At 45.2% G+C, this 27,251-nt stretch overlaps 1 protein-coding gene across 1 annotated transcript in view; it reads right to left on the bottom strand.

Annotated features, from left to right (window-relative positions):
- Positions 1-27,251, bottom strand: part of LOC307128613 (myomegalin-like) — a gene marked incomplete at its 5' end in the record, with an annotated part of 97,389 nt that overhangs the window by 12,593 nt on the left and 57,545 nt on the right. The window contains 6 exons of the mRNA XM_079820527.1: positions 3,667-3,791; positions 3,886-4,075; positions 4,846-4,962; positions 6,627-6,758; positions 6,888-7,097; positions 9,615-9,731. Coding sequence (XP_079676653.1) covers positions 3,667-3,791; positions 3,886-4,075; positions 4,846-4,962; positions 6,627-6,758; positions 6,888-7,097; positions 9,615-9,731 — 891 coding nt within the window. The remainder of the gene's footprint in view (positions 1-3,666; positions 3,792-3,885; positions 4,076-4,845; positions 4,963-6,626; positions 6,759-6,887; positions 7,098-9,614; positions 9,732-27,251) is intronic.

Raw genomic sequence — 27,251 nt, 5'->3', positions numbered from 1 at the left:
TCCAGAGTTCTTTTTTTAACTTTGAGGAGCTCAATATGTCCTCGATTTCCTGTGGACTCTACCAAATTCTGAAGTTCCACTATTTCAATCTCTAAGGCTTTCATTGATTGGGAAATGTCCTTGGAAACGTTGAGAGTGTACTGACGACACAGTTGCTGTATCTCTTTTTTCCCATGATCCCACCATTGTTGTAGGGAAGAAAACTCTTTTTTCCTGGATCTAAACTGTTCCCAAAAAAATATAAAAACATCCTTAAAAAAACTGTCTTGTAACAAAGAGGTGTTAAAATGCCAATAGGCACTCTTAGACCTTATATTACTAATAAAAACACTGCAGACTACTAGGCTGTGATCAGAAAACCCACTAGGCAGAATCTCACATTTCTTAATGACATTAAAATGGTATTTAAAACAATAGAACCTATCCAGTCTAGCCATGGAAATAGCATTTTGTCTTGTTTGCACCCATGTGTACTGCCTTTGTCCTTTATATAAAGTTCTCCATATATCACACAAATCATGCTCTTCTATAAGCTTTCTCATAGCATGTTGGGAAGCTAGATGTGGCTCTTTATGGTTCCTATCCATTCCATCATTTGCCGTACAATTATAGTCTCCTCCAACAAATATGAACTCTTCCTCTTTACAGTTTGACAAAATATTACTTAATTTATCAAAAAGAACAACCCTTTCAGGACCAACAACAGGAGCATACACGTTTATAAAAACTAAAACCATTTTTTCAAACTTTGCTGTTACTTTCATTAAATGTCCCTCAACAACATGTTCTGTCTCATATGAAACTGGTATAAAGTTTTTATTAAAAAGTACAGCTAAACCACCACTACAGTGATTTTTGTGGCTTAAAATAATCGACCCACCCCATTCCATTAACCATTCATTCTCATTCAAAGCATCGCTATGAGTTTCCTGAACTAGCATTACATCAATTTTCTTTTGTTTAATCAATTCATAAAGCATTGCTCTTTTCTTGCTGTCCCGTGCACCATTTAAGTTAAGAGTGCCCAATCGTATCCTACTCATAAAAAGGTAAATTGAGCAGACCAGTAACAAACATCTCAAAAAAAACAGAAGAGAAGCTAGACTGGTTCGAATTCATCATTTAATAATTTTAGCTTTAACTTCTGGACAATTTTCTTCAGCCTAAAAACTTCTTGTTCAGTGAAAGCTCCACCCTCCTTCATTAAAGCCCTGGTAGAATCTATAAACAGCTCACGATCTGGGAAGTAATCCTCTACATTTACACCTTTCATGCCTTTCGTGGCCTGTAGAAATTTTTTTACTTTATCCAAAACGTAAGCACTGCGGCCAGCTCGCTTCTGTGAAGCTGAGCTAACCGAGTCTGATGATTCACAATCACTGTCCATAACAGAAGATCCATAACAGTCCTCAACATTACTGGACTCTGAGTCCACCTCGCTTATATCAACAACAGCTGCTCCAGTGGCTTTCTTACTAGCCCTGTTTTCTTTATCTTTAGTCTTAGTTTTCCTTTTTAATGTCGGTGTTTTGAAAATACTCTGATCATCTGTCATGTCAACATCATCCACAGCAGACTCTATGACCTGCTCACTAACCTCAGAAATACCTTCATGCACAGTTTCATTTGAGGCCACACTCTTATCTTTATTGCTTTCAGAATCCTCACTTCCACTTTTGTCAACACAAGAAACTGTATCGCTAGTTTGTGCATGATCTGTATTATGCGTGTCGCTCGTATTGTGATTCTGATCTGCGTTTTTCTCAGGGCACACGCGTATCACGTGACCCTCTTGTCCACAACCAAAACACTTCATTGAATCTGACGTAGCAAAAATAACATAAAGAAAATCGTCAATCTTAAACTTCATGGCCAAATTAAACTCTTCATTCTGGTTATTTAAGATCATGTGCACCTGCCTCCGAAAAGATACAACGTGCTTCAGCTGTGGAGATTTACAACCGAGTGGGATTTTCTTCATTTTTGACACAACCTTTCCGTGTCTGGACAATTCCCTTTCAATCACTTCATTTTTAATAAACGGCGGGACATTTGACAATACTATTCTTTTCGCCGGTTGTACCAAAGGCATGACTGGAGTAAGGGAATCATTCACAACAATCCCAGTCTCTACAACTTCATTCACTTTATCAACGTTGTTCAAAAACATCACTATTGCGCTATTCATTCTTGATGCAGAAAGAATGCAATCATGACCAACAACAGCAGCAACAGCGAGGACGCAGTCCTCAACTGAACAACGCTCCGCGGGTACTACCTTAACACCGTGCCGGCGCGTTAAACTTTCCAAACCAGCGTGCTGAGACGCCGCCATAGCGATCAGTGCACACTGACCGACGACGCTCCTCACAAACACCTACAAACTTTCCTCTATTTACCTCGCAACAAAAGATAGAAAAAAGATAGAAAACTCACTCGTACAGTACAGCTCACTCCAACACACACTCACACTCCGACCACAAACTCCCAGCATGCACTCGAGAGAGAGAGAGAGAGAGAGAGAGAGAGAGAGAGAGAGAGAGAGAGAGAGAGAGAGAGAGAGAGAGAGAGAGAGAGAGAACGATAGAGATAGAGAGAGAGAGAGAGAGAGAGAGAACGATAGAGATAGATAGAGAGAGAGAGAGAGAGAGAGAGAGAGAGAGAGAGAGAGAGAGAGAGAGAGAGAGAGAGAGAGAGAGAGAGAGAGAGAGAGAGAACGATAGAGATAGAGAGAGAGAGAGAGATAGAGATAGAGAGAGAGAGAGAGAGAGAGAGACGTTAAAGCTCCACTGTGTGATATTTTCCCCCATCTAGTGGTGAACTTGTATATGACCATCCAGTGAATATTAGTTTCTGTTCCTCTCATTTCCGATTTTGTTTTAACTCCTACGGTGGCCGATTTAGTCCAAGATTAACATGGCTTCCAGTTCCACCTCGTCCACATTGGACACGGTGCCATCGAGTGTTAAAACGCCAAAAGCGAAGATTGAATTTACGGGTATGTCCCTCTTTGGCTAATGTACTTTCAAGATGGAGGGGCAACATGGAGACCCGCATTCAAACCCTCACCCGTATGTTCATTTTCACCCTCATGGCATATTATAAACTTACGAGAATACTTTTTTTCTTGAAATAAGTAAATATACATTAATGAGCACATATATTTTTGAAAGAACTAAGTGTTTTTAGCTAAGAATAAACTAAAAAAGTTACACAGTGTAGCTTTAAAAAATCAATATGCTTTGAGCAACTGTAAACTGTCACTGGTCAATAATCTTTCCCTCAGCGATGAGCGGCAGAATCTCATAATCACGCGTGTATATATTCATACTCGTGTGTAAACTGATGCGTGCCATAACTGCTATCAAATCAGATAATGATTCGCACCACAGATGTTCAGTCAATAGCCACAATCTCTAGCCCTTCACTGCACAGCATTGTTGGAATATGGCACTCAGATCATATGGACTGCTTTATGATGCGTTCATCATTTCTGGACGGGTCTGCGTTTAATTGTGTGTAAAAGAGCAGCGAGTTTCACTAGAACAAAGACGCGCCCTTACAGGTTTGCAACAACATGAGTGTGAATAATCAATGCCAGAAGAGTTTATTTTGGAGGGTTGGGCTGTTCCTGTGAGATGTGCAGGCCTCGTGGTGCGCTCTTACCTGCAGCTGCGCTCTTCCTCGCGCCACACACTCGGTCGTACAGCCGTAGTTCCCCATGTAGGGAGTGTAGAAGCTGCCTGCTTTCGGCCAGCTGCTGCTGGAGTAAACTCACCTCGTGCTGCAGTCTGAACACACACCACCAGTTACACAGCCGTTCATTCATGTGTATATCTCACACTCATCAGTCAGAGTTCCAGTCCTCTGCTCTTCATATCTGACCTGTTGTTGTGCTCCTGACTGTTTTGTCTGTCTTGTCGCAGTTGTTGGATTTGTTGGCTTTGCTCACAGTTGTGCTTCTGGAGCCGTCTCAACTCCTCCTTCCATTGCTCCGCCTCTAACTCCGCCTGCTGCAGACGGACACGCCCCGAAAGCACCGCCTCCCTGAGCTGCTCCGCCTCTTCACTGCTGTCTGCATCGCACAAATATCAGATTATAAACTCTCCAGAGTTCTGAAGCCAGTGATAATCACTCCACATCAGACTCAAGACTGTAATATGATTCATGTGAAAGAATGTGTGTTTTGATGAAATACATAACCAGCTTTAGCAGAGGCATTAAATGCATTATGGTATTCATTATGTGAGTTGTTGAACTTATGTTTAGAATTGTTGTCCACAAATGATGTCTATGTGCTCTGCAGATTGGTGGACTGGGTAAAAGAAGAGCTCAGAAGCTCAACAGCTACTATCGGTTGTCTAGTCATTTGTAGAAGACATAGCTACTGAAAGAGATGCTACCAGAGGTCATAGATCCTCTTCTTAATATCATTCATTCATCTTTGTCATTAGGATATGTACCGAAAACTTTTGAGTTGGCTATTATTAAACCACTTATTAAAAAAACACAACTTGATCCTACAGAATTAGTCAATTATAGACCAATCTCAAATCTACCCTTTCTGTCAGAAACACTAGAAAAGGCAGTGTCTTCACAATTATGTTCCTTTTAGAAAGAAATGGTATCTGTGAGGATTTCCAGTCAGGATTTAGAGCGTATCATAGCACTGAGACTGCTCTCATCAGAGTTACACATGATTTACTCTTATCATCCGATCGTGGCTGTATCTCTCTATCAGTGTTACTCCATCTTAGTGCTGCATTTGATACTATCGACCACAACATTCTTCTGAATAGACTCAAATTACGTTGGCATCAGTGGAATGGCATTGGCAGTGTGTACCTCTGCTGGCTTGTAACCTGGACTGTAGTGCCAGATTTTCCTCCTTTAATGCTCTGACTTCCTTGGTCAGTTGACTGACTGCATCATGACTCTGGATAAAGATGTTGGTTGGAGCCACTGTCAAACACACACACACACACACACACACACGTTGGTGCAACAGCATTATGAGGACTCTCCATAGGCGTAATGGTTTTTATACTGTATAAACTGTATATTCTATCCCCCTACACTGCCCCTGCCCCTAAACCTAACCCTCACAGGAGACATTCTGCATTTTTACATTTTTAATAAAACATTGTTTAATATGTTTTTAAAGCGATTTGATTTACGGGGACATTTGAAATGTCCTCATAAACCACCTTGATGTTGTAATACCAGTGTAATAACCATGTCATTATACAAATTTGTGTCCTCATAAATCACATAAACAAGCACACACACACACACACACACACACACACACACACACACACACACACACACACACACACACACACACACACACACACACACACACACACACACACACACACACACACACACACACACACCAGTGATGAGCCATTAGTTTGTTTGAAATGGTTCTTACATCTGTAGACGATCACACAGACAATTTAAACACTGTCGTTATGCATTAAAGAACTCTTTCTGAGCCATCCAGACTGAACAGAGATGTATTGTATTTTATAAAAGCAATGCGACACTGACAGTCATCATTATTCTGAATATCAGTCATTTGATGATCTGCACACACACACAGATATATATATATATATATTATACTATATATTATATATATTATACTCGCACACTTACACTCACACACATGCTCACACACACACACACACACACACACACACACACACACACACACACACACACACACACAATCACACACATGCTCACACACACACATACACAAACACACACGCTCACACACACGCTCACCCACACACACACACACACACACACACATGCTCACACACACACACACGCACACACACACACACACACACACACACACAATCACACACATGCTCACACACGCATACACAAACACACACGCTCACTCACCCACACACACACACATGCTCACACACACACACATACACATACACACACACAATCACACACATGCTCACACACACACATACACAAACACACACTCACACTCTCACACACAATCACACACATGTTCACCCACACACTCACACATGCACGCACACACACACACACACACACACAATCACACACATGCTCACACACATGCTCACCCACACACTCACTGACACACACTCTCACACACAATCACACACACACACACGCTCACCCACACACTTACACACACACACGCTCACGCACATGCTCACCCATACACAATCTCACACTCACACACGCACACACACTCACACACTTACACACACACACACATGCTCACACACGCTCACACACACGCTCACCCATACACACACTCACACACGCACGCACGCACACACACACTCACACACACACGCTCACACATACACACACACACACACACACACACTCTCTCACTCACACACACACTCACACACATTAAATACATTATGTGAATTGTTGAACTTATGTTTAAGGAATTTCTTTCTTTTTGTTTCTTTCTTTATCCATAGTAACTATAAATAGAGGTATTTCGCATTTTGTGGAAGGTAAGTGTTATTGCATACAGAAAGGCCTTAAAAACTTTTAGATCTGCTTTTTTTTTTCGCCTCTCTTATAAGAAAACACACACACACACACACCTGTGTCTCTCGCGGCGGTGGCCAGGCGTCCCTCTAACTGCTGTCTCAATCTCTCGTTGGTTCTGATGGAATCTTCCAGGCGCTGGCGCAGAGATCGAATCTCTCTCAGATGCTCCTCAATCACGTCTACACCTGTCAAAATCATCACATCGTAATCATGGCAATGAATTTGAAAATGTTTTTTCTCTTAACTTGTTCTTGTGATTCACCAGTTTGATTTTATTTAAATCTCTAATTGAGCAGCAATAGTCACGCACACACCTGACGGACTGTTGCCAGACTGATAATACGATGATCCATCAAAACCTCTGATTGGCTGAATCATATTCTCCATGTCCCACAATGCATTTGTCTGCACAGACGGGCCTCCACTCTTTCCCAGTGCATGATGGGATACCGGCGTGTAATCGATGGAGCGGGGCGTGTGTGCGGTCAGCTGATAGCTGGAGAGCGAGTGAGGCGCGCTGAACGCTGTTGGATAAAGAGCGAAGCAGATTCAGAACATCGCATTAATAATCGGCACATGCTCTCAAACTGCAAAGAACAGCAGAAAATCAGAACAGCAGAACAGCAGAAAATCAGAACAGCAGAACAGCAGAAAAGCAAAGAGGTTTGTTTTGTGAGTTTAGGAGCGGGTGTGGAGCCGATCTGACCTGTTCTGCATATTTACACCAAAGGAAACCCTCCAAACATCATCATATCAGCACAAAGTATGTATTTAAAAATAACAACAGAAAATGCCAAATGAAACTAGATGTTTACAACTGGCGACGTGCTTCAGCTCCGTAACATCACAGCCAATCCAGACACTTCACTCTGCCTGTCCGTCTAAAATAAAACGACTGATTTCTGTAATTGATCATATCATGAAACATTAACAGATGTATATGCGGCGTTTGAGACAATATTTGCTGAAAATCAGCGGTGCCACTGGCTTATTCATGAGATGTGATCGGATCACAGCGAGAGTCTCGAATCTGCTGGTTTCTACAGAATTCGCCAGGTTATGTATTTATAATAAAACTGGAATAAATGAATGATGCCGACACATTTTATGGGAGCGTCTCTAAATGTATAACCTGTGGGTTTCATGACACTTCAGATCATTCACAGCATGTCACACATCAAAGCTTGAGATGCATTAAAGGGGTGATGAATTGAGAAATCAACTTTCCTTTGAGCTTTTGATATATAAGAGGTCATGGCAAATATAAGAATATCCTGTAAGTTTCAGAGCTGAAAACTTTCTTGTTAGTCAAAGAAAAGCTTTTATAGACACCAGACCCTGAAAACGATCTTGTGCTTCATCCTTACGTCATTGCGAGACGAAGCTCCGCCTCTTCTGAATAATAAGCAGGTGGCCCCGCCCACCGACTCATGGAGCTGGTCGGATTGCTCTAGCCAGCAGTAATAAACATGCCGAGGATATCACCATATTGCTATTCCTGGTTGCGGAAGAACACAGTCGCTGCACAAGCTTCGATAAACTTTATTTTTAATGAAGTTCCAGCTCACGTGGGGATTTGCAGACATATTGAGATTGAAACACAATGGTGTGCCTTCTATATTGGACCCGACAGGAATGGTGCAGCACTTATGTGAGTAAAACATGTTTTTTATATGTGATAGTATTGCATTGTTACAGATCGTTTGATATGTGTACGATTGTGTATTGATTATGTGTAGAGAGACTTGTTGTAACATTATGTGTGTGTCCGCTCGAGTGAGAGTGTGTCCGCGTCCGCGCGCGCGTGTGTGTGTCCGCGAGTGTGTGTGTGTCTCCGCGCGAGTGGGCATGTTTTTGTGAAATATCAGGACACAAATGTGTATAATGACATGGGTATTACAAAAAGAGGGTGAAATATGAGGACGTTCCCCATGTCCTCACTTTTCAAAATGCTTATAAATCACAGAATGAGTTTTTTTTCACAGAAAGTGAACTGCACAGTCTGTGTGTGTGTGTGTGTGTGTGTGTGTGTGTGTGATGGGTAGGTTTAGGGGCAGGGGCAGTGTGTGTGTGTGTGTGTGTGTGTGTGTGTGATGGGTAGGTTTAGGGGCAGGGGCAGTGTGTGTGTGTGTGTGTGTGTGTGATGGGTAGGTTTAGGGGCAGGGGCAGTGTGTGTGTGTGTGTGTGTGTGTGTGTGTGTGTGTGTGTGTGTGTGTGTGTGTGTGTGTGTGTGTGTGTGTGTGTGTGTGTGTGTGTGTGTGTGTGTGTGTGTGTGTGTGTGTGTGTGTGTGTGTGTGTGTGTGTGTGTGTGTGTGTGTGTGTGTGGACTGGTAATCATCACGTTATGGGGACAAAATGTCCCCACAAAGATAGCAATATCCGAAATCCTCATCCTTGTGGGGACATTTTTAGGTCCCCATGAGGAAAACATCTTATAAATCAGACTAAGTGATGTTTTTTGAAAATGTAAAATTGCAGAATGTCTCCTGTGAGGGTTAGGTTTAGGGGCAGGGGCAGTGTAGGGGGATAGAATATACGGTATGTACGGTATAAAAACCATTACGCCTATGGAAAGTCCCCATAAAAGATGAAAACCAAACATGTGTGTGTGTGTGTGTGTGTGTGTGTGTGTGTGTGTGTTGTGTGTGTGATTAAGTGTTTGTTTGATATTTTGCGAGTTCTCTGAGCATTTCCCCCAGACGATTCCTGGGACTGACTGTAGCTGAAGCTCATTAAATATGCAAATATTATCCAATCCTAGCCGTGGGCGTTTACTTCCAAGTCTTCAGTTCGGCACGCCCATCAAATCCGAGTGTTTCTCAGAGAGCCTCAAAACCAAGGCAGAAAATAGCCTATTACTTATTCATTATGATGTTTTTGAATGTAACAACCACATAAACGCCATAAGTTGACTTCAGACAACAGTATAAAAAAATAAAACAAGCCAGTTCATGACCCCTTTAAGAATCTGAATGTTAAAATCTGTCCTCAAAACTGTGTGTTAGTCAGCCAGTAAACACACACACATGCCGTCGGCTCACTTCTCATTGGTGGCCTGTGGCAGGTCAGGGGGGCAAAGGTCATGTGATCAGCGTGAGCAGACCAGCTGTGGGTCTGGATCAGAGGCAGTGAGCTGGACAAGAGTCCGGGGAAAACACCTGTAGACGGTGGAGCTGTTACTAAAACCAGATCTGAGGACTGAATCTATTAAATACACCTTTAAAGAGCACCTATTATGGCATTTAAAATGTTCCAAATATTGTTTTAGAAGTCCCCAACAACAGTTTTGCATGCATGCAATGACAAAAAAGACTTTAGTTTTCTTATAATATGCATTTATTTTGACCTGTTTTGACAGCGATTCTCAAATGATTCCTTTAGTGATTCACTTTTCAAAACTCCGCCTTTACGTGACGCTAATCTGCGCTGATTGGTCCGATGACCCAGTCAGTTGTGATTGGTAGAGTCTGTGCAGATATTTTCGGAAACGGAACGCCCATCAAAGTCTTATAGTGACAGTAATTTGTTAATATGTGTCAGGAGTTATGAATATGAAAACCGCGTCGGAACCGTTTGATTGTAATATGAGCCTCAGCTGATCTCATTCATAAACTCCTCTATTCTCCTCACGAAGACTCGCGACAAATCAACATCCCTCAGGGCTTTCAGTTCAAAAGTGTGCAGATGAGGAGACATATTGATAGATTCTCATATGTCTGTGTCAAATTTCTAAACAGAGGAGTATTTTTTATCAATACTTCCTCAAAATGCGCAGATGTAGCCTAATCATGAGCGATTGAGTCTCTTATGTGTTGTTTTCAGCTCATCCTGGCAGCCGGAGGGCGCTCTGTGCACATGTAGTCCATATATGATACAGACAGACGAAGAAGAACCATGTGCCATAATAGAAGTCCATAATAAAAGCTTCCTGAGATCACGAAACATGCAAATAGAGACATTTGAAGACTAATAAACACACAATCGCGACGATGTATGGTTTGTCTTCAAGCCACTTAGTCTTCAAATGCTCATCCTTGGGCAGATAAAGTTTGCTTTTGAGTCGCACTTCAGAACACAGCGTCTCGTCTCCATGATGTTTTCTAGTTTTCACAGCGTCTCGTCGTCATGATGTTTTCTAGTGTTCACTGGCGTCTCGTCTCCATGATGTTTTCTAGTGTTCACAGCGTCTCGTCGTCATGATGTTTTCTAGTGTTCACTGGCGTCTCGTCTCCATGATGTTTTCTAGTGTTCACTGGCGTCTCGTGGCCATGATGTTTTCTACTGTTCACTGCCGTCTCGTCTCCATGATGTTTTCTAGTGTTCACTGGCGTCTCGTCTCCATGATGTTTTCTAGTGTTCACTGGCGTCTCGTCTCCATGATGTTTTCTAGTGTTCACTGGCGTCTCGTCTTCATGATGTTTTCTAGTGTTCACTGGCGTCTCGTCTCCATGATGTTTTCTAGTGTTCACTGGCGTCTCGTCTCCATGATGTTTTCTAGTGTTCACTGGCGTCTCGTCTTCATGATGTTTTCTAGTGTTCACTGCCGTCTCGTCTCCATGATGTTTTCTAGTGTTCACTGGCGTCTCGTCTCCATGATGTTTTCTAGTGTTCACTGGCGTCTCGTCTTCATGATGTTTTCTAGTGTTCACTGGCGTCTCGTCTCCATGATGTTTTCTAGTGTTCACTGGCGTCTCGTGGCCATGATGTTTTCTAGTGTTCACTGGCGTCTCGTGGCCATGATGTTTTCTAGTGTTCACTGGCGTCTCGTCTCCATGATGTTTTCTAGTGTTCACTGGCGTCTCGTGGCCATGATGTTTTCTAGTGTTCACTGGCGTCTCGTGGCCATGATGTTTTCTAGTGTTCACTGGCGTCTCGTCTCCATGATGTTTTCTAGTGTTCACTGGCGTCTCGTCTCCATGATGTTTTCTAGTGTTCACTGGCGTCTCGTCGCCATGATGTTTTCTAGTGTTCACTGGCGTCTCGTCTCCATGATGTTTTCTAGTGTTCACAGCGTCTCGTCTTCATGATGTTTTCTAGTGTTCACTGGCGTCTCGTCTCCATGATGTTTTCTAGTGTTCACTGGCGTCTCGTCTCCATGATGTTTTCTAGTGTTCACTGGCGTCTCGTCTCCATGATGTTTTCTAGTGTTCACTGGCGTCTCGTGGCCATGATGTTTTCTAGTGTTCACTGGCGTCTCGTCTTCATGATGTTTTCTAGTGTTCACTGGCGTCTCGTGGCCATGATGTTTTCTAGTGTTCACTGGCGTCTCGTGGCCATGATGTTTTCCAGTGTTCACTGGCGTCTCGTCTCCATGATGTTTTCTAGTGTTCACTGGCGTCTCGTCTCCATGATGTTTTCTAGTGTTCACTGGCGTCTCGTCTTCATGATGTTTTCTAGTGTTCACTGGCGTCTCGTGGCCATGATGTTTTCTAGTGTTCACTGGCGTCTCGTGGCCATGATGTTTTCTAGTGTTCACTGGCGTCTCGTCTCCATGATGTTTTCTAGTGTTCACTGGCGTCTCGTCTCCATGATGTTTTCTAGTGTTCACTGGCGTCTCGTCTTCATGATGTTTTCTAGTGTTCACTGGCGTCTCGTGGCCATGATGTTTTCTAGTGTTCACTGGCGTCTCGTGGCCATGATGTTTTCTAGTGTTCACTGGCGTCTCGTCTCCATGATGTTTTCTAGTGTTCACTGGCGTCTCGTCGCCATGATGTTTTCTAGTGTTCACTGGCGTCTCGTCGCCATGATGTTTTCTAGTGTTCACAGCGTCTCGTCTCCATGATGTTTTCTAGTTTTCACAGCGTCTCGTCTCCATGATGTTTTCTAGTGTTCACTGGCGTCTCGTGGCCATGATGTTTTCTAGTGTTCACTGGCGTCTCGTGGCCATGATGTTTTCTAGTGTTCACTGGCGTCTCGTCTTCATGATGTTTTCTAGTGTTCACTGGCGTCTCGTGGCCATGATGTTTTCTAGTTTTCACAGCGTCTCGTCTCCATGATGTTTTCTAGTGTTCACTGGTGTCTCGTCTCCATGATGTTTTCTAGTGTTCACTGGCGTCTCGTCTCCATGATGTTTTCTAGTGTTCACTGGCGTCTCGTGGCCATGATGTTTTCTAGTTTTCACAGCGTCTCGTCTTCATGATGTTTTCTAGTGTTCACTGGCGTCTCGTCTTCATGATGTTTTCTAGTGTTCACTGGCGTCTCGTGGCCATGATGTTTTCTAGTGTTCACTGGCGTCTCGTGGCCATGATGTTTTCTAGTGTTCACTGGCGTCTCGTCTCCATGATGTTTTCTAGTTTTCACAGCGTCTCGTCGCCATGATGTTTTCTAGTGTTCACTGGCGTCTCGTCTCCATGATGTTTTCTAGTGTTCACAGCGTCTCGTCTTCATGATGTTTTCTAGTGTTCACTGGCGTCTCGTCGCCATGATGTTTTCTAGTGTTCACTGGCGTCTCGTGGCCATGATGTTTTCTAGTGTTCACTGGCATCTCGTGGCCATGATGTTTTCTAGTTTTCACTGGTGTCTCGTCTCCATGATGTTTTCTAGTGTTCACTGGCGTCTCGTCTCCATGATGTTTTCTAGTGTTCACTGGCGTCTCGTCTTCATGATGTTTTCTAGTGTTCACTGGCGTCTCGTGGCCATGATGTTTTCTAGTGTTCACTGGCGTCTCGTCTCCATGATGTTTTCTAGTGTTCACTGGCGTCTCGTCTCCATGATGTTTTCTAGTGTTCACTGGCGTCTCGTCTCCATGATGTTTTCTAGTGTTCACTGGCGTCTCGTGGCCATGATGTTTTCTAGTGTTCACTGGCGTCTCGTCTTCATGATGTTTTCTAGTGTTCACTGGCGTCTCGTCTTCATGATGTTTTCTAGTGTTCACTGGCGTCTCGTCTCCATGATGTTTTCTAGTGTTCACTGGCGTCTCGTGGCCATGATGTTTTCTAGTGTTCACTGGCGTCTCGTCTCCATGATGTTTTCTAGTGTTCACTGGCGTCTCGTCTCCATGATGTTTTCTAGTGTTCACTGGCGTCTCGTCGCCATGATGTTTTCTAGTGTTCACTGGCGTCTCGTGGCCATGATGTTTTCTAGTGTTCACTGGCGTCTCGTCTCCATGATGTTTTCTAGTGTTCACTGGCGTCTCGTCTCCATGATGTTTTCTAGTGTTCACTGGCGTCTCGTCGCCATGATGTTTTCTAGTGTTCACTGGCGTCTCGTGGCCATGATGTTTTCTAGTGTTCACTGGCGTCTCGTCGCCATGATGTTTTCTAGTGTTCACAGCGTCTCGTCTTCATGATGTTTTCTAGTGTTCACAGCGTCTCGTCTCCATGATGTTTTCTAGTGTTCACTGGCGTCTCGTCTTCATGATGTTTTCTAGTGTTCACTGGCGTCTCGTCTCCATGATGTTTTCTAGTGTTCACTGGCGTCTCGTCTCCATGATGTTTTCTAGTGTTCACTGGCGTCTCGTGGCCATGATGTTTTCTAGTGTTCACTGGCGTCTCGTCTCCAAGATGTTTTCTAGTGTTCACTGGCGTCTCGTCTCCATGATGTTTTCTAGTGTTCACTGGCGTCTCGTGGCCATGATGTTTTCTAGTGTTCACTGCCGTCTCGTCTCCATGATGTTTTCTAGTGTTCACTGGCGTCTCGTCTTCATGATGTTTTCTAGTGTTCACTGGCGTCTCGTCTCCATGATGTTTTCTAGTGTTCACTGGCGTCTCGTCTCCATGATGTTTTCTAGTGTTCACTGGCGTCTCGTGGCCATGATGTTTTCTAGTGTTCACTGGCGTCTCGTCTCCATGATGTTTTCTAGTGTTCACTGGCGTCTCGTCGCCATGATGTTTTCTAGTGTTCACAGCGTCTCGTCTTCATGATGTTTTCTAGTGTTCACTGGCGTCTCGTGGCCATGATGTTTTCTAGTGTTCACTGGCGTCTCGTCTCCATGATGTTTTTTAGTGTTCACTGGCGTCTCGTCGCCATGATGTTTTCTAGTGTTCACTGGCGTCTCGTCTCCATGATGTTTTCTAGTGTTCACTGGCGTCTCGTCGCCATGATGTTTTCTAGTGTTCACTGGCGTCTCGTCTCCATGATGTTTTCTAGTGTTCACTGGCGTCTCGTGGCCATGATGTTTTCTAGTTTTCACAGCGTCTCGTGGCCATGATGTTTTCTAGTTTTCACTGGCGTCTCGTCTCCATGATGTTTTCTAGTGTTCACAGCGTCTCGTCTCCATGATGTTTTCTAGTGTTCACAGCGTCTCGTCTTCATGATGTTTTCTAGTTTTCACTGGCGTCTCGTCGCCATGATGTTTTCTAGTGTTCACTGGCGTCTCGTGGCCATGATGTTTTCTAGTTTTCACAGCGTCTCGTGGCCATGATGTTTTCTAGTTTTCACAGCGTCTCGTGGCCATGATGTTTTCTAGTGTTCACTGGCGTCTCGTGGCCATGATTTTTTCTAGTGTTCACAGCGTCTCGTCTTCATGATGTTTTCTAGTGTTCACTGGCGTCTCGTCTCCATGATGTTTTCTAGTGTTCACTGGCGTCTCGTCTCCATGATGTTTTCTAGTGTTCACTGGCGTCTCGTGGCCATGATGTTTTCTAGTGTTCACTGGCGTCTCGTCTCCATGATGTTTTCTAGTGTTCACTGGCGTCTCGTCTCCATGATGTTTTCTAGTGTTCACTGGCGTCTCGTCTCCATGATGTTTTCTAGTGTTCACTGGCGTCTCGTGGCCATGATGTTTTCTAGTGTTCACAGCGTCTCGTCTTCATGATGTTTTCTAGTTTTCACTGGCGTCTCGTCGCCATGATGTTTTCTAGTGTTCACTGGCGTCTCGTGGCCATGATGTTTTCTAGTTTTCACAGCGTCTCGTGGCCATGATGTTTTCTAGTTTTCACAGCGTCTCGTGGCCATGATGTTTTCTAGTGTTCACTGGCGTCTCGTGGCCATGATTTTTTCTAGTGTTCACAGCGTCTCGTCTTCATGATGTTTTCTAGTGTTCACTGGCGTCTCGTCTCCATGATGTTTTCTAGTGTTCACTGGCGTCTCGTCTCCATGATGTTTTCTAGTTTTCACTGGCGTCTCGTGGCCATGATGTTTTCTAGTGTTCACTGGCGTCTCGTCGCCATGATGTTTTCTAGTGTTCACAGCGTCTCGTCTCCATGATGTTTTCTAGTGTTCACTGGCGTCTCGTGGCCATGATGTTTTCTAGTTTTCACAGCGTCTCGTGGCCATGATGTTTTCTAGTGTTCACTGGTGTCTCGTCTCCATGATGTTTTCTAGTGTTCACAGCGTCTCGTCTCCATGATGTTTTCTAGTGTTCACTGGCGTCTCGTGGCCATGATGTTTTCTAGTTTTCACAGCGTCTCGTGGCCATGATGTTTTCTAGTGTTCACTGGCGTCTCGTCTCCATGATGTTTTCTAGTTTTCACTGGCGTCTCGTCTCCATGATGTTTTCTAGTGTTCACTGGCGTCTCGTCTCCATGATGTTTTCTAGTGTTCACTGGCGTCTCGTCTCCATGATGTTTTCTAGTGTTCACTGGCGTCTCGTCTCCATGATGTTTTCTAGTTTTCACTGGCGTCTCGTCTCCGTGATGTTTTCTAGTTTTCACTGGCGTCTCGTCTCCATGATGTTTTCTAGTGTTCACTGGCGTCTCGTCTCCATGATGTTTTCTAGTGTTCACTGGCGTCTCGTGGCCATGATGTTTTCTAGTGTTCACTGGCGTCTCGTGGCCATGATGTTTTCTAGTGTTCACTGGCGTCTCGTGGCCATGATGTTTTCTAGTGTTCACTGGCGTCTCGTGGCCATGATGTTTTCTAGTGTTCACTGGCGTCTCGTCTTCATGATGTTTTCTAGTGTTCACTGGCGTCTCGTCTCCATGATGTTTTCTAGTGTTCACTGGCGTCTCGTCTCCATGATGTTTTCTAGTGTTCACTGGCGTCTCGTCTCCATGATGTTTTCTAGTGTTCACTGGCGTCTCGTCTCCATGATGTTTTCTAGTGTTCACTGGCGTCTCGTCTTCATGATGTTTTCTAGTGTTCACTGGCGTCTCGTCTCCATGATGTTTTCTAGTGTTCACTGGCGTCTCGTCTCCATGATGTTTTCTAGTGTTCACTGGCGTCTCGTGGCCATGATGTTTTCTAGTGTTCACTGGCGTCTCGTGGCCATGATGTTTTCTAGTGTTCACTGGCGTCTCGTGGCCATGATGTTTTCTAGTGTTCACTGGCGTCTCGTCTCCATGATGTTTTCTAGTGTTCACTGGCGTCTCGTCTCCATGATGTTTTCTAGTGTTCACTGGCGTCTCGTCGCCATGATGTTTTCTAGTGTTCACTGGCGTCTCGTCTCCATGATGTTTTCTAGTGTTCACAGCGTCTCGTCTTCATGATGTTTTCTAGTGTTCACTGGCGTCTCGTCTCCATGATGTTTTCTAGTGTTCACTGGCGTCTCGTCTCCATGATGTTTTCTAGTGTTCACTGGCGTCTCGTCTTCATGATGTTTTCTAGTGTTCACTGGCGTCTCGTGGCCATGATGTTTTCTAGTGTTCACTGGCGTCTCGTCTTCATGATGTTTTCTAGTGTTCACTGGCGTCTCGTGGCCATGATGTTTTCTAGTGTTCACTGGCGTCTCGTGGCCATGATGTTTTCTAGTGTTCACTGGCGTCTCGTCTCCATGATGTTTTCTAGTGTTCACTGGCGTCTCGTCTCCATGATGTTTTCTAGTGTTCACTGGCGTCTCGTCTTCATGATGTTTTCTAGTGTTCACTGGCGTCTCGTGGCCATGATGTTTTCTAGTGTTCACTGGCGTCTCGTGGCCATGATGTTTTCTAGTGTTCACTGGCGTCTCGTCTCCATGATGTTTTCTAGTGTTCACTGGCGTCTCGTCTCCATGATGTTTTCTAGTGTTCACTGGCGTCTCGTCTTCATGATGTTTTCTAGTGTTCACTGGCGTCTCGTGGCCATGATGTTTTCTAGTGTTCACTGGCGTCTCGTGGCCATGATGTTTTCTAGTGTTCACTGGCGTCTCGTCTCCATGATGTTTTCTAGTGTTCACTGGCGTCTCGTCGCCATGATGTTTTCTAGTGTTCACTGGCGTCTCGTCGCCATGATGTTTTCTAGTGTTCACAGCGTCTCGTCTCCATGATGTTTTCTAGTTTTCACAGCGTCTCGTCTCCATGATGTTTTCTAGTGTTCACTGGCGTCTCGTGGCCATGATGTTTTCTAGTGTTCACTGGCGTCTCGTGGCCATGATGTTTTCTAGTGTTCACTGGCGTCTCGTCTTCATGATGTTTTCTAGTGTTTACTGGCGTCTCGTGGCCATGATGTTTTCTAGTTTTCACAGCGTCTCGTCTCCATGATGTTTTCTAGTGTTCACTGGTGTCTCGTCTCCATGATGTTTTCTAGTGTTCACTGGCGTCTCGTCTCCATGATGTTTTCTAGTGTTCACTGGCGTCTCGTGGCCATGATGTTTTCTAGTTTTCACAGCGTCTCGTCTTCATGATGTTTTCTAGTGTTCACTGGCGTCTCGTCTTCATGATGTTTTCTAGTGTTCACTGGCGTCTCGTGGCCATGATGTTTTCTAGTGTTCACTGGCGTCTCGTGGCCATGATGTTTTCTAGTGTTCACTGGCGTCTCGTCTCCATGATGTTTTCTAGTTTTCACAGCGTCTCGTCGCCATGATGTTTTCTAGTGTTCACTGGCGTCTCGTCTCCATGATGTTTTCTAGTGTTCACAGCGTCTCGTCTTCATGATGTTTTCTAGTGTTCACTGGCGTCTCGTCGCCATGATGTTTTCTAGTGTTCACTGGCGTCTCGTGGCCATGATGTTTTCTAGTGTTCACTGGCATCTCGTGGCCATGATGTTTTCTAGTTTTCACTGGTGTCTCGTCTCCATGATGTTTTCTAGTGTTCACTGGCGTCTCGTCTCCATGATGTTTTCTAGTGTTCACTGGCGTCTCGTCTTCATGATGTTTTCTAGTTTTCACAGCGTCTCGTCGCCATGATGTTTTCTAGTGTTCACTGGCGTCTCGTCTCCATGATGTTTTCTAGTGTTCACAGCGTCTCGTCTTCATGATGTTTTCTAGTGTTCACTGGCGTCTCGTCGCCATGATGTTTTCTAGTGTTCACTGGCGTCTCGTGGCCATGATGTTTTCTAGTGTTCACTGGCATCTCGTGGCCATGATGTTTTCTAGTTTTCACTGGTGTCTCGTCTCCATGATGTTTTCTAGTGTTCACTGGCGTCTCGTCTCCATGATGTTTTCTAGTGTTCACTGGCGTCTCGTCTTCATGATGTTTTCTAGTGTTCACTGGCGTCTCGTGGCCATGATGTTTTCTAGTGTTCACTGGCGTCTCGTCTCCATGATGTTTTCTAGTGTTCACTGGCGTCTCGTCTCCATGATGTTTTCTAGTGTTCACTGGCGTCTCGTCTCCATGATGTTTTCTAGTGTTCACTGGCGTCTCGTGGCCATGATGTTTTCTAGTGTTCACTGGCGTCTCGTCTTCATGATGTTTTCTAGTGTTCACTGGCGTCTCGTCTTCATGATGTTTTCTAGTGTTCACTGGCGTCTCGTCTCCATGATGTTTTCTAGTGTTCACTGGCGTCTCGTGGCCATGATGTTTTCTAGTGTTCACTGGCGTCTCGTCTCCATGATGTTTTCTAGTGTTCACTGGCGTCTCGTCTCCATGATGTTTTCTAGTGTTCACTGGCGTCTCGTCGCCATGATGTTTTCTAGTGTTCACTGGCGTCTCGTGGCCATGATGTTTTCTAGTGTTCACTGGCGTCTCGTCTCCATGATGTTTTCTAGTGTTCACTGGCGTCTCGTCTCCATGATGTTTTCTAGTGTTCACTGGCGTCTCGTCGCCATGATGTTTTCTAGTGTTCACTGGCGTCTCGTGGCCATGATGTTTTCTAGTGTTCACTGGCGTCTCGTCGCCATGATGTTTTCTAGTGTTCACAGCGTCTCGTCTTCATGATGTTTTCTAGTGTTCACAGCGTCTCGTCTCCATGATGTTTTCTAGTGTTCACTGGCGTCTCGTCTTCATGATGTTTTCTAGTGTTCACTGGCGTCTCGTCTCCATGATGTTTTCTAGTGTTCACTGGCGTCTCGTCTCCATGATGTTTTCTAGTGTTCACTGGCGTCTCGTGGCCATGATGTTTTCTAGTGTTCACTGGCGTCTCGTCTCCAAGATGTTTTCTAGTGTTCACTGGCGTCTCGTCTCCATGATGTTTTCTAGTGTTCACTGGCGTCTCGTGGCCATGATGTTTTCTAGTGTTCACTGCCGTCTCGTCTCCATGATGTTTTCTAGTGTTCACTGGCGTCTCGTCTTCATGATGTTTTCTAGTGTTCACTGGCGTCTCGTCTCCATGATGTTTTCTAGTGTTCACTGGCGTCTCGTCTCCATGATGTTTTCTAGTGTTCACTGGCGTCTCGTGGCCATGATGTTTTCTAGTGTTCACTGGCGTCTCGTCTCCATGATGTTTTCTAGTGTTCACTGGCGTCTCGTCGCCATGATGTTTTCTAGTGTTCACAGCGTCTCGTCTTCATGATGTTTTCTAGTGTTCACTGGCGTCTCGTGGCCATGATGTTTTCTAGTGTTCACTGGCGTCTCGTCTCCATGATGTTTTTTAGTGTTCACTGGCGTCTCGTCGCCATGATGTTTTCTAGTGTTCACTGGCGTCTCGTCTCCATGATGTTTTCTAGTGTTCACTGGCGTCTCGTCGCCATGATGTTTTCTAGTGTTCACTGGCGTCTCGTCTCCATGATGTTTTCTAGTGTTCACTGGCGTCTCGTGGCCATGATGTTTTCTAGTTTTCACAGCGTCTCGTGGCCATGATGTTTTCTAGTTTTCACTGGCGTCTCGTCTCCATGATGTTTTCTAGTGTTCACAGCGTCTCGTCTCCATGATGTTTTCTAGTGTTCACAGCGTCTCGTCTTCATGATGTTTTCTAGTTTTCACTGGCGTCTCGTCGCCATGATGTTTTCTAGTGTTCACTGGCGTCTCGTGGCCATGATGTTTTCTAGTTTTCACAGCGTCTCGTGGCCATGATGTTTTCTAGTTTTCACAGCGTCTCGTGGCCATGATGTTTTCTAGTGTTCACTGGCGTCTCGTGGCCATGATTTTTTCTAGTGTTCACAGCGTCTCGTCTTCATGATGTTTTCTAGTGTTCACTGGCGTCTCGTCTCCATGATGTTTTCTAGTGTTCACTGGCGTCTCGTCTCCATGATGTTTTCTAGTGTTCACTGGCGTCTCGTGGCCATGATGTTTTCTAGTGTTCACTGGCGTCTCGTCTCCATGATGTTTTCTAGTGTTCACTGGCGTCTCGTCTCCATGATGTTTTCTAGTGTTCACTGGCGTCTCGTCTCCATGATGTTTTCTAGTGTTCACTGGCGTCTCGTGGCCATGATGTTTTCTAGTGTTCACAGCGTCTCGTCTTCATGATGTTTTCTAGTTTTCACTGGCGTCTCGTCGCCATGATGTTTTCTAGTGTTCACTGGCGTCTCGTGGCCATGATGTTTTCTAGTTTTCACAGCGTCTCGTGGCCATGATGTTTTCTAGTTTTCACAGCGTCTCGTGGCCATGATGTTTTCTAGTGTTCACTGGCGTCTCGTGGCCATGATTTTTTCTAGTGTTCACAGCGTCTCGTCTTCATGATGTTTTCTAGTGTTCACTGGCGTCTCGTCTCCATGATGTTTTCTAGTGTTCACTGGCGTCTCGTCTCCATGATGTTTTCTAGTTTTCACTGGCGTCTCGTGGCCATGATGTTTTCTAGTGTTCACTGGCGTCTCGTCGCCATGATGTTTTCTAGTGTTCACAGCGTCTCGTCTCCATGATGTTTTCTAGTGTTCACTGGCGTCTCGTGGCCATGATGTTTTCTAGTTTTCACAGCGTCTCGTGGCCATGATGTTTTCTAGTGTTCACTGGTGTCTCGTCTCCATGATGTTTTCTAGTGTTCACAGCGTCTCGTCTCCATGATGTTTTCTAGTGTTCACTGGCGTCTCGTGGCCATGATGTTTTCTAGTTTTCACAGCGTCTCGTGGCCATGATGTTTTCTAGTGTTCACTGGCGTCTCGTCTCCATGATGTTTTCTAGTTTTCACTGGCGTCTCGTCTCCATGATGTTTTCTAGTGTTCACTGGCGTCTCGTCTCCATGATGTTTTCTAGTGTTCACTGGCGTCTCGTCTCCATGATGTTTTCTAGTGTTCACTGGCGTCTCGTCTCCATGATGTTTTCTAGTTTTCACTGGCGTCTCGTCTCCGTGATGTTTTCTAGTTTTCACTGGCGTCTCGTCTCCATGATGTTTTCTAGTGTTCACTGGCGTCTCGTCTCCATGATGTTTTCTAGTGTTCACTGGCGTCTCGTGGCCATGATGTTTTCTAGTGTTCACTGGCGTCTCGTGGCCATGATGTTTTCTAGTGTTCACTGGCGTCTCGTGGCCATGATGTTTTCTAGTGTTCACTGGCGTCTCGTGGCCATGATGTTTTCTAGTGTTCACTGGCGTCTCGTCTTCATGATGTTTTCTAGTGTTCACTGGCGTCTCGTCTCCATGATGTTTTCTAGTGTTCACTGGCGTCTCGTCTCCATGATGTTTTCTAGTGTTCACTGGCGTCTCGTCTCCATGATGTTTTCTAGTGTTCACTGGCGTCTCGTCTCCATGATGTTTTCTAGTGTTCACTGGCGTCTCGTCTTCATGATGTTTTCTAGTGTTCACTGGCGTCTCGTCTCCATGATGTTTTCTAGTGTTCACTGGCGTCTCGTCTCCATGATGTTTTCTAGTGTTCACTGGCGTCTCGTGGCCATGATGTTTTCTAGTGTTCACTGGCGTCTCGTGGCCATGATGTTTTCTAGTGTTCACTGGCGTCTCGTGGCCATGATGTTTTCTAGTGTTCACTGGCGTCTCGTCTCCATGATGTTTTCTAGTGTTCACTGGCGTCTCGTCTCCATGATGTTTTCTAGTGTTCACTGGCGTCTCGTCGCCATGATGTTTTCTAGTGTTCACTGGCGTCTCGTCTCCATGATGTTTTCTAGTGTTCACAGCGTCTCGTCTTCATGATGTTTTCTAGTGTTCACTGGCGTCTCGTCTCCATGATGTTTTCTAGTGTTCACTGGCGTCTCGTCTCCATGATGTTTTCTAGTGTTCACTGGCGTCTCGTCTTCATGATGTTTTCTAGTGTTCACTGGCGTCTCGTGGCCATGATGTTTTCTAGTGTTCACTGGCGTCTCGTCTTCATGATGTTTTCTAGTGTTCACTGGCGTCTCGTGGCCATGATGTTTTCTAGTGTTCACTGGCGTCTCGTGGCCATGATGTTTTCTAGTGTTCACTGGCGTCTCGTCTCCATGATGTTTTCTAGTGTTCACTGGCGTCTCGTCTCCATGATGTTTTCTAGTGTTCACTGGCGTCTCGTCTTCATGATGTTTTCTAGTGTTCACTGGCGTCTCGTGGCCATGATGTTTTCTAGTGTTCACTGGCGTCTCGTGGCCATGATGTTTTCTAGTGTTCACTGGCGTCTCGTCTCCATGATGTTTTCTAGTGTTCACTGGCGTCTCGTCTCCATGATGTTTTCTAGTGTTCACTGGCGTCTCGTCTTCATGATGTTTTCTAGTGTTCACTGGCGTCTCGTGGCCATGATGTTTTCTAGTGTTCACTGGCGTCTCGTGGCCATGATGTTTTCTAGTGTTCACTGGCGTCTCGTCTCCATGATGTTTTCTAGTGTTCACTGGCGTCTCGTCGCCATGATGTTTTCTAGTGTTCACTGGCGTCTCGTCGCCATGATGTTTTCTAGTGTTCACAGCGTCTCGTCTCCATGATGTTTTCTAGTTTTCACAGCGTCTCGTCTCCATGATGTTTTCTAGTGTTCACTGGCGTCTCGTGGCCATGATGTTTTCTAGTGTTCACTGGCGTCTCGTGGCCATGATGTTTTCTAGTGTTCACTGGCGTCTCGTCTTCATGATGTTTTCTAGTGTTTACTGGCGTCTCGTGGCCATGATGTTTTCTAGTTTTCACAGCGTCTCGTCTCCATGATGTTTTCTAGTGTTCACTGGTGTCTCGTCTCCATGATGTTTTCTAGTGTTCACTGGCGTCTCGTCTCCATGATGTTTTCTAGTGTTCACTGGCGTCTCGTGGCCATGATGTTTTCTAGTTTTCACAGCGTCTCGTCTTCATGATGTTTTCTAGTGTTCACTGGCGTCTCGTCTTCATGATGTTTTCTAGTGTTCACTGGCGTCTCGTGGCCATGATGTTTTCTAGTGTTCACTGGCGTCTCGTGGCCATGATGTTTTCTAGTGTTCACTGGCGTCTCGTCTCCATGATGTTTTCTAGTTTTCACAGCGTCTCGTCGCCATGATGTTTTCTAGTGTTCACTGGCGTCTCGTCTCCATGATGTTTTCTAGTGTTCACAGCGTCTCGTCTTCATGATGTTTTCTAGTGTTCACTGGCGTCTCGTCGCCATGATGTTTTCTAGTGTTCACTGGCGTCTCGTGGCCATGATGTTTTCTAGTGTTCACTGGCATCTCGTGGCCATGATGTTTTCTAGTTTTCACTGGTGTCTCGTCTCCATGATGTTTTCTAGTGTTCACTGGCGTCTCGTCTCCATGATGTTTTCTAGTGTTCACTGGCGTCTCGTCTTCATGATGTTTTCTAGTGTTCACTGGCGTCTCGTGGCCATGATGTTTTCTAGTGTTCACTGGCGTCTCGTCTCCATGATGTTTTCTAGTGTTCACTGGCGTCTCGTCTCCATGATGTTTTCTAGTGTTCACTGGCGTCTCGTCTCCATGATGTTTTCTAGTGTTCACTGGCGTCTCGTGGCCATGATGTTTTCTAGTGTTCACTGGCGTCTCGTCTTCATGATGTTTTCTAGTGTTCACTGGCGTCTCGTCTTCATGATGTTTTCTAGTGTTCACTGGCGTCTCGTCTCCATGATGTTTTCTAGTGTTCACTGGCGTCTCGTGGCCATGATGTTTTCTAGTGTTCACTGGCGTCTCGTCTCCATGATGTTTTCTAGTGTTCACTGGCGTCTCGTCTCCATGATGTTTTCTAGTGTTCACTGGCGTCTCGTCGCCATGATGTTTTCTAGTGTTCACTGGCGTCTCGTGGCCATGATGTTTTCTAGTGTTCACTGGCGTCTCGTCTCCATGATGTTTTCTAGTGTTCACTGGCGTCTCGTCTCCATGATGTTTTCTAGTGTTCACTGGCGTCTCGTCGCCATGATGTTTTCTAGTGTTCACTGGCGTCTCGTCTCCATGATGTTTTCTAGTGTTCACTGGCGTCTCGTCGCCATGATGTTTTCTAGTGTTCACAGCGTCTCGTCTTCATGATGTTTTCTAGTGTTCACAGCGTCTCGTCTCCATGATGTTTTCTAGTGTTCACTGGCGTCTCGTCTTCATGATGTTTTCTAGTGTTCACTGGCGTCTCGTCTCCATGATGTTTTCTAGTGTTCACTGGCGTCTCGTCTCCATGATGTTTTCTAGTGTTCACTGGCGTCTCGTGGCCATGATGTTTTCTAGTGTTCACTGGCGTCTCGTCTCCATGATGTTTTCTAGTGTTCACTGGCGTCTCGTCTCCATGATGTTTTCTAGTGTTCACTGGCGTCTCGTGGCCATGATGTTTTCTAGTGTTCACTGCCGTCTCGTCTCCATGATGTTTTCTAGTGTTCACTGGCGTCTCGTCTTCATGATGTTTTCTAGTGTTCACTGGCGTCTCGTCTCCATGATGTTTTCTAGTGTTCACTGGCGTCTCGTCTCCATGATGATTTCTAGTGTTCACTGGCGTCTCGTGGCCATGATGTTTTCTAGTGTTCACTGGCGTCTCGTCTCCATGATGTTTTCTAGTGTTCACTGGCGTCTCGTCGCCATGATGTTTTCTAGTGTTCACAGCGTCTCGTCTTCATGATGTTTTCTAGAGTTCACTGGCGTCTCGTGGCCATGATGTTTTCTAGTGTTCACTGGCGTCTCGTCTCCATGATGTTTTTTAGTGTTCACTGGCGTCTCGTCTCCATGATGTTTTTTAGTGTTCACTGGCGTCTCGTCTCCATGATGTTTTCTAGTGTTCACTGGCGTCTCGTCTCCATGATGTTTTTTAGTGTTCACTGGCGTCTCGTCGCCATGATGTTTTCTAGTGTTCACTGGCGTCTCGTCTCCATGATGTTTTCTAGTGTTCACTGGCGTCTCGTCGCCATGATGTTTTCTAGTGTTCACTGGCGTCTCGTCTCCATGATGTTTTCTAGTGTTCACTGGCGTCTCGTGGCCATGATGTTTTCTAGTTTTCACAGCGTCTCGTGGCCATGATGTTTTCTAGTTTTCACTGGCGTCTCGTCTCCATGATGTTTTCTAGTGTTCACAGCGTCTCGTCTCCATGATGTTTTCTAGTGTTCACAGCGTCTCGTCTTCATGATGTTTTCTAGTTTTCACTGGCGTCTCGTCGCCATGATGTTTTCTAGTGTTCACTGGCGTCTCGTGGCCATGATGTTTTCTAGTTTTCACAGCGTCTCGTGGCCATGATGTTTTCTAGTTTTCACAGCGTCTCGTGGCCATGATGTTTTCTAGTGTTCACTGGCGTCTCGTGGCCATGATTTTTTCTAGTGTTCACAGCGTCTCGTCTTCATGATGTTTTCTAGTGTTCACTGGCGTCTCGTCTCCATGATGTTTTCTAGTGTTCACTGGCGTCTCGTCTCCATGATGTTTTCTAGTGTTCACTGGCGTCTCGTGGCCATGATGTTTTCTAGTGTTCACTGGCGTCTCGTCTCCATGATGTTTTCTAGTGTTCACTGGCGTCTCGTCTCCATGATGTTTTCTAGTGTTCACTGGCGTCTCGTCTCCATGATGTTTTCTAGTGTTCACTGGCGTCTCGTGGCCATGATGTTTTCTAGTGTTCACAGCGTCTCGTCTTCATGATGTTTTCTAGTTTTCACTGGCGTCTCGTCGCCATGATGTTTTCTAGTGTTCACTGGCGTCTCGTGGCCATGATGTTTTCTAGTTTTCACAGCGTCTCGTGGCCATGATGTTTTCTAGTTTTCACAGCGTCTCGTGGCCATGATGTTTTCTAGTGTTCACTGGCGTCTCGTGGCCATGATTTTTTCTAGTGTTCACAGCGTCTCGTCTTCATGATGTTTTCTAGTGTTCACTGGCGTCTCGTCTCCATGATGTTTTCTAGTTTTCACTGGCGTCTCGTGGCCATGATTTTTTCTAGTGTTCACAGCGTCTCGTCTCCATGATGTTTTCTAGTGTTCACTGGCGTCTCGTCTCCATGATGTTTTCTAGTTTTCACTGGCGTCTCGTGGCCATGATGTTTTCTAGTGTTCACTGGCGTCTCGTGGCCATGATTTTTTCTAGTGTTCACAGCGTCTCGTCTTCATGATGTTTTCTAGTGTTCACTGGCGTCTCGTCTCCATGATGTTTTCTAGTGTTCACTGGCGTCTCGTCTCCATGATGTTTTCTAGTTTTCACTGGCGTCTCGTGGCCATGATGTTTTCTAGTGTTCACTGGCGTCTCGTCTCCATGATGTTTTCTAGTGTTCACTGGCGTCTCGTCGCCATGATGTTTTCTAGTGTTCACAGCGTCTCGTCTCCATGATGTTTTCTAGTGTTCACTGGCGTCTCGTGGCCATGATGTTTTCTAGTGTTCACTGGCGTCTCGTCTCCATGATGTTTTCTAGTGTTCACTGGCGTCTCGTCGCCATGATGTTTTCTAGTGTTCACAGCGTCTCGT

Source organism: Gobio gobio (genome assembly GCF_949357685.1).
Source record: "Gobio gobio genome assembly, chromosome: 6".
Taxonomy (NCBI): Eukaryota; Metazoa; Chordata; class Actinopteri; order Cypriniformes; family Gobionidae; genus Gobio; species Gobio gobio.
This window is presented reverse-complemented; position numbering and strand designations above follow the sequence as displayed.